Below are 7,475 nucleotides of genomic sequence, written 5' to 3'. Positions count from 1 at the left end.
AGAGAGAGAGAGAGAGAGAGAGAGAGAGAGAGAGAGAGAGAGAGAGAGAGAGAGAGAGAGGGCGAAGGAGAGGGAGAGGGAGAGATTATGTTTGGCGTTTTTTCGATTAAGAATATACCCAATGTATTTGAGACAATCGAAATGTTTTTAATGATTCCCGATTACAAAATTTTGTGGATAAGGCTTGAATACGAAACTCTTCCTCTCTCCCTCAGTCTCGTTTACACTCATAAGCACACTCAAAGTCACACTTGCTTGGTCACACATTCGATTACCACTGAAAATATTAAACTTGTATCTCGTAGATACCAAAGATAAGTTCGGTTTTAGTCGTTAGAAAACTCCTAACTGGTAACATAATTCATGGCCCGTCTGATCACACTTACGAATTATACAATTGTTAAACTCAATTTATTCTAAACAAGTTTGGAAACGAACACGGGTGTCATCCGATTTCGAGAACAAACATTTTTCGTACAACTATCGTTTAAGGTATAGAGATAAGAAGGTTACGCTAAGTTAAGATTTTACTAAACTACTTACGAATTATTGTCAAACTGTAATATGTATTATATGTCTTTTTTATCTTCTTTTCTTCTTTTTGTAAAATCTAACGGTAATAAAGAAATCGTCGAGAAAAAAAGATGCGACCATTTTCCTTAAAATATAGAACGCTAGACCTAGAGATGACACTTGCTTGCATGCTTGCTGGTTTCTTTAATAAACAGTTATACAGGAACGTTAAGAAGAAGAAGAAGAAGAAGAGTAAATAATGTTACAGTTTGTATCACAAATGTCACAAATCAAGGATCACAATTGTCAATGCATAGTCGAATCAATGCTCGGTCTCGCATACACAAAGCTAGCCGCATCGATGCTCATCGATTGGTGTAGCAGCGTAAATCGGTCGCGTGTCATCCGTTGATGTTAAACGTCTGCTGGCGCACGAGTTCCGTTTCGCTCGTGTTCGAGAGAGGAAAGTCGCGCGATTTGTTCGTTGTTTCGTCAGGAAGCTCGTTCGATTTCGTAATTAATCGTAATTTAAATTCAGTATATTCGGTGAATCGTAGCGTAGATTACGCTTACATTCATTTTTTTAGAGTTATTTGTAAAAGATTTGTCGCGAAGGTGCGCGGCGATTGGCTCGGCAGAAATTTGTCGATAGCAGGGCATAAAATAGCTGTCGAGCGAGCGGTTCGGTTCCATCGAGGCTTTCGCGAAAGACGCGATCGCAAGCTCATCGGAAAAAGTGTCCGGTAAGTAGTTCGTAAATAAGCTCGGAGATATGTATTAATCTCCGATCACGTTCGACGGAACATATATTCGCGAATTTATGAATCGACGGTAGATATTGTCGGTAATCGAGCGCACGACGATACGCTATTCAAATCCATTTCAAGCCATCTCGATAATTCGAGCGAACCTCGATTCTCACTTTGAAGACGAAATTCAACATACCAAGTGTCCCGGTCCCGGTCCCGGTCCCGATCCCGATCTCGGTGCGTCAGTTTCGACGTAAATCTCGACACGAGTCTCGCCGTTTGTTGGCTCGCGTGGCGTCTCGTTATTACCATGTTCGTAAAACGTTTTCGTCGAGAGCATCGTTAACGTTGAAAAGCGTACTGGACACAATAAATCCTCATTCCTCGTCGGCCTACTTTCAATTAGCCCCTCTAATTGCCGACGACCGAATGGTTTCGTGTTTCAGCTTGAAAAGTTCGCGACTCGCCGAGGGATCTCCGTGTCCTGGAAACAAACTTTTCCACATATTCCTCGTACTCGACCAGACGTGAACGTAATCGCGATCGCGAACCACGGAATTATGTAAAAATATCAATTGTTGCTAATTCTCGGAGTTTATATAAATCCGTTTGAGGATCTCGTGGAAACTCGCAGTGCCAGTTTACGTCTACCGAGTGCAGTTGAACGTGTTCGAGCCTCGACGCACTACAAGTTTCTCTTGCTGTAAAAGCTTCCGAGATTCGCGTCGTCGAAGAATCATCGAAACGATAAAACGGTATTTTCCTTGAAACGAGTCAATTAAAAATAGTGACAGGAACAAGTACCGAACGCTACACTTGAAACGATTTTTTCTTTTTCTTTTTCTTTTTCTTTTTCTTTTTCTTTTTCTCCTCCCATCCCCATTCCCCCTCTAATCGTACTTGGATGCTATTTTTATGAATTCCATGTTAGAGAATCCAGCGAGTTGCTTGCATTTCAACTACTAGTTTAGAGCGTGCGTTGATTGCAAACGATGCAATTATTTCCACACGAGAAATTCGTCGAATGGAATGGCTTTTTTTATGAAAACAGAAGCAAATCACGGCAACCGACAGCGATGGCGACGCGACGTTGCAGGTGATTATACGGAAACTGCTTTCATAAATTATGCAATTTATCTTAGAGAACTCGAAAGCTTTATTCGCATAACAATGAATGTGGTAAATCGAATAGCCTGCGAAAGCTTAGTAGTTCTCTGACCCTTTGGACGTTTCTCTCGTCCTCGCGAAAGAAGAGCATCTTACAATTAATGCTTGGCCTTCTTCTCGATCGCTTCGCCAACGATTCCCTCTTCAATTTTATTATTACTTATAAAATCGCGCAAACATCGTCGACGAAACTCTATCTTAAGTTTAATGCCTTTGAGAGATTCGATCGACGCCGACGGCGACGATCGCGTGTCGACAATTCGAAAAGAAGTCGTCCCGATCGATGCAACTCTAGCAATCGTACATTAATCATCGAATAGTGCCTATTGGCAACGATCGACAGTTGTCGAGAACGGTGATGCAAGTTTTATCATTTTTACAATACAATCTAACAATCGGAGCTGTTAAAAGAACACGAACAACGGTATTTTGTTCATTTTCCAATGGAACTTACTAAGTACTAATAGATAGAAAAAGTAGGAATGCCATTGAATGTACCGATACCTTAACCAATCTACTTTTGCCTCCCCTCCCCACCCCTCCAGCGCTGCATTGCCAATTGGTCATCGTTGTACGAATTAAGGGTATAAGCTATACATACACCTTCGTTTAATAGTAAAGTGCGGCTCGTAGAGTAACTCGCACCGATCACCGTGAAAATCCTCTGATTATCAGTGAAAGAGAGAATAAGAGAAAGAAAAAGAAAGAGAAACAGAAAATGAAAGAATAATTACTACCCGTACGCGCGAGTGTGTGAAACGATCGACAGCCTGTGAAGGAGAAACGAGCTTTATCGGTTCAAGGAAACAAAAGTATTCGAATTAAAATGGGAAAGGTATTGCCTCGACAAAGTTTTACGTTACCGCTCGGTTTTTCGTTGCACGTTCATAACACGCATTCCGTGTACATCAAATATCGTCTCAATGTTAAATAAAGAATCCCGTGTATTTATTTTCTTTCGTAAACAGGAAATGTTGTCCGTGACGAGTGGAAAACACCAAGTATGTCTACTATTCTTCGTTCAGATCGTCCTAATTGTGATAATGGGAGCGTTGATGACATATGGTCCAGAGGCGAACGCTAACTTGTTAAAAAATCACGCAGGTCAGTGTAGTCGCTACTCGTGTCAGCTAGCTTAGCGCGACACAGAAACGATGCCGTAACCGCGAATAAATAATTACGTAACTTGTCACGAACCATACCGATCCTTCGTCGATGAATACACATATTCTCGGATTGTGAGTGCCGCGGCGCGGCAGACACGTAACTTTTCAATCTTGATCTCTGTTTTTTCAAATACCTTTCGTTTTACATGTAAAAATGATCAAATTTCATATTTCTGTCCCGCACCAGTATCTCAGATTCAACAGATCAGAATCAACAGATTCGTTGGAATCGTTACATATTTGACGGGCTTCGCGAGCGATATAACAGAGTAATTAAACTTCCAGGTAACCGTGAGGTTTGGCTATCCGTAAAAAAGTCAGAGAACGACCCGTTGCGAGTTTATCCAAGTGAGTAAATCGTATTACTTAGATCCTATGTAGATTTATATTTGTTTTGTGAAACACACATTCTCGAAATTTCACTATCTCGTGTAAAAAGCATCTAATACACGGCCAAAGTATTTTTCGTCAATTTGTCTACACGATCCAAAAAGTAAGGATTCGTACGATTGAATAGTAGGTACATAGGTACGTATGTATCTGTATGTTGACGCGTTCATCCGTTTCGTGTAGCTAACGCTAGAAAATCGACCATGCCATTTTCTCGATGCGCGTATCACGTGCAAACAATTGAATATTATTCAAGTCACGATCATTGTAATGTTTACGGTTCACGATTTAGATACAAAGAAAATCTCGATCTTTTAAAGAATTGCTTGCAAAACAAATGTAAATTATACCGCGTAACGCCAACGTTACGACAGCTCCTTTGAGATGGCTTTTAACCAGAATCGATCCGAACCGTGCTAATATCGTAGTTGGCAAGAAAATGCGAGAGATGATCAAATCAAACAATTGGCAAGCTGTGCCTTTCTTAAGTAGTGGACATTAAATGTTTAGGTGAAACCGATGAAAAATTACAAACTTTGCTGGAACTGAGAAACGACGAGAAAGCATACCTCTGAAAGATAACAAGTGAGACTCGTACGTAATATCCCAAGAAACTCGTGTATATACGTGTATGTACATATACAAATAGCAATGCAAAGGGTCGACGTCGTCGTCGTCGTCCCTTAATGATTGGTATCAAATTTTTAATACCGATACCAATGTATAGCATCGATAAATCGATACTTGAATCGTTAGTTATCTGTTATTAAGACGTTCCGTGTAACAAACGGATTGCACCGGGACGTGAATTATTCGGAGTCACGTCACGCCATGGTGCGGTCTCAGAGACACGGAATGGAATGGCTCGCGTATAAGTTTGCGGTTATCTTGAAATCCGTTGCAGCGAAATTGCGTCCTTTCTCTCGGGCAGCCTGTTGGCGTGTAATTGCGGCGATCAATTAACGCGCGATTAACACCACTCCGCTCCTCTGAAGGAACGAGCGAGCAAAAAAGCGGACCGCACGCAAACCATGGATAGATATGCTTACAAACGGCTTTTTCTCTTTTTCCTTTTGTCTCTCCAATGTTCCGGACGTCAATAAAACGCTTCAGTGTATCAAGATGTTCACGTAATGATCTGGATCGGCTTCGGTTTCCTGATGACATTCCTAAAAAAATACGGACAAAGCGCCGTAGGATTCACGTTTCTGGTTGGCGCGCTCCTCGTCCAGGTCGCCATCATTTGCGACGGGATCGTCAACATCGATAACAACAATAAAGCCTATTTATCTCTGGAAAGGTTAGTAAAAATATAGTAGGTAAATTCAATTCGACGCATTCTATTCTACGATAATACGGGTAAATATCCCGAAATAACCACGTTTAGCCTTTTGAGCGCCGACGTTGCAGTGGCCGCGCCGTTGATATCCATGGGCGCGCTTCTCGGTAAGACGAGCTACGTACAACTCGTGTTCATGGGAATCCTCGAGCTGATCATCTTTACCGCGAACAAGTATATAGGGGAGCATCTACTCATGGTAAATTTCATTATAGTATATCGCTGATGCGTTGCGAGTTGCGAGTTGCGAGTTGCGAGTTGCGAGCCACGACAGAGAAAATATTGTAAAACGTTTGCGATAATAGGCCGTCGACGCCGGTGACAGCATGTATGTCCATACATTCGGGGCGTACTTCGGATTAGCCGTCAGTTTCGTGCTCGGAATGAAGGAGAAACCGAAAAAACATCACCTCGAGGGACCTTCCTACAACTCGGATATATTCGCTATGATTGGTTTGTTTATCAATCTTTTATATATGTACGTATCAACAAGTAACAAGTAATCGTTTATTTGCGACCAGGCACTGTATTCCTGTGGCTGTTCTGGCCATCTTTCAACAGCGCCGCCCTACAAGGGGACAGTCAACAGAGAGCCATAATAAACACCTTATTGTCGATATCTGCTAGCTGCGTGATCGGGTTCGCAACCTCGGCGCTGCTCTCCAAAGACGCGAAATTCAACATGGTTCACGTGCAGAATTCGACGTTAGCCGGTGGTGTAGCCATCGGCACTGCTGCAGGTACGCACCACCACCACCGATCATTAATTCACCGCTGGCTGACCCATGTAGGCTCGTAACAAATCTGACCAAACGACTGATTCGAGCATTTTCTCACTAAACGCAGCCATGATGTGCGAGCCAGTAGGTGCTTTGCTCGTGGGCTCTGTAGCCGGCTTACTCAGCGTACTCGGATACAAATATCTCACGGTAATTCATTCCTTTTCTACCCATAAGCCACGCGATTCGCAGTCTCATTCAAACATTGCATAATTACATAATTACACAATTACACGATAGAATACGTTAATAGTTTGAACTTTGAACCCGTTAACCCGTGCTGGTGCTCGCCCACCAACCTCAACTTTAACTCTTAGTCTGTTGTTTGTTCAGCCCTTTATACAAAAACGTCTCCGTATCCACGACACGTGCGGCGTACACAACCTCCACGGGATGCCTGGCGTCCTAGCTGGCATTTTTGGCGCGATCCTGGCTGCCCTAGCCACGGAAGCCTCATACGATTATTCCCTTTATCGAGTACGTACCATTCATCTCCCTCCCTTTTAATACACGAGTAACTAATTGTGAGTAGGTATATTTAAACATGTTCATCTTTCTTTCGTTAGATCTTTCCTGCTCGAGCGCCATCCTCGGACATCAAACTAGCCTCGATCAAAGACAATTATGATATATTGGCTGGACTCGATAGAACAGCGGGCCAGCAAGCGTCCTATCAATTATTAGCACTTGTCGTCACTATCGGCATTGCCATTGTTTCAGGATTAGTAACAGGTAATTGTCATTTTTAGATTCTGGACTATAACGAACCTAAAATTTAAACCACCCTCGTCGGCTTTTCACTGTTACACGATAAATACGATTATCGTGCGCATCGCTCGATTTCTCGTAGGTCTAGCGATGAGGGCACCGTTTTTTCGATCGATTTTGGACGAGCAGAAATTTGACGATGAAGCCCATTGGGAACTAGAAGAAGAATCGTCGCAACAATCAAAAATTCAAGAAAGAAACAACTCTGGTGATCAGTTACCAATGGGTCCTATTTGAAGCAAGCCTCTGTTACCTGCTATTGGCTGCGTTAACACGGCACACGCGGCATTATAAATAGTTTTTTTAAATTTCTGACAATTGTTAATCGAATCAACGAATTTCACATGGAAAGGAAAATATATATGTATGTAAAAACAGACGTATAATATATATATATATATATATATATATATATATCTTTCCAAGTGTATTATTTATATTTTTTTTTAAACTTTCTATAAATTTATACAATAAATAACTTTTAACATAAACAAATTTAATACGTAGATAATAGAACGTTTAACCTAACGTAAATTAAAAAAAGTGTGTCCGACCGACTCCCTTTTATTCTCAACGTATCGAAAACGATATATGTATAATATGT

At 41.6% G+C, this 7,475-nt stretch overlaps 1 protein-coding gene across 5 annotated transcripts; it reads left to right on the top strand.

Moving 5' to 3' along the window:
- Positions 1–296: 296 nt before the first annotated feature.
- On the top strand, positions 297–7,274 carry LOC128886505 (ammonium transporter Rh type B). Of its 5 annotated transcripts, none has more exons than XM_054141456.1 (12): positions 1,740–2,017; positions 3,105–3,264; positions 3,398–3,533; positions 3,881–3,943; positions 5,099–5,285; positions 5,373–5,523; positions 5,630–5,777; positions 5,846–6,064; positions 6,171–6,253; positions 6,437–6,580; positions 6,670–6,835; positions 6,954–7,274. In XM_054141456.1, exons 2-12 carry the CDS (start codon positions 3,256–3,258, stop codon positions 7,106–7,108), a joined length of 1,461 nt encoding a protein of 486 aa, XP_053997431.1. In that variant the 5' UTR covers positions 1,740–2,017; positions 3,105–3,255; the 3' UTR covers positions 7,109–7,274. The 5 variants fall into 5 exon arrangements, with proteins under 5 accessions (XP_053997433.1, XP_053997431.1, XP_053997430.1 ...); XM_054141455.1 differs by having other exon boundaries at positions 3,063–3,264; XM_054141454.1 differs by having other exon boundaries at positions 3,046–3,264.
- The last annotated feature ends 201 nt before the right edge of the window (positions 7,275–7,475 follow it).

The sequence above is a fragment of the Hylaeus anthracinus genome, unplaced genomic scaffold, assembly GCF_026225885.1.
Source record: "Hylaeus anthracinus isolate JK02 unplaced genomic scaffold, UHH_iyHylAnth1.0_haploid 11982, whole genome shotgun sequence".
NCBI lineage: Eukaryota > Metazoa > Arthropoda > Insecta > Hymenoptera > Colletidae > Hylaeus > Hylaeus anthracinus.
This window is presented reverse-complemented; position numbering and strand designations above follow the sequence as displayed.

Bases quoted from the DNA above. Each gene is read 5' to 3' on its own strand.
- LOC128886505 (XM_054141456.1), top strand. The intron at 5,286-5,372 runs GTTAGTAAAAAT...AACCACGTTTAG, and splicing joins GCCTATTTATCTCTGGAAAG to CCTTTTGAGCGCCGACGTTG. The intron at 6,581-6,669 runs GTACGTACCATT...TTCTTTCGTTAG, and splicing joins ACGATTATTCCCTTTATCGA to ATCTTTCCTGCTCGAGCGCC.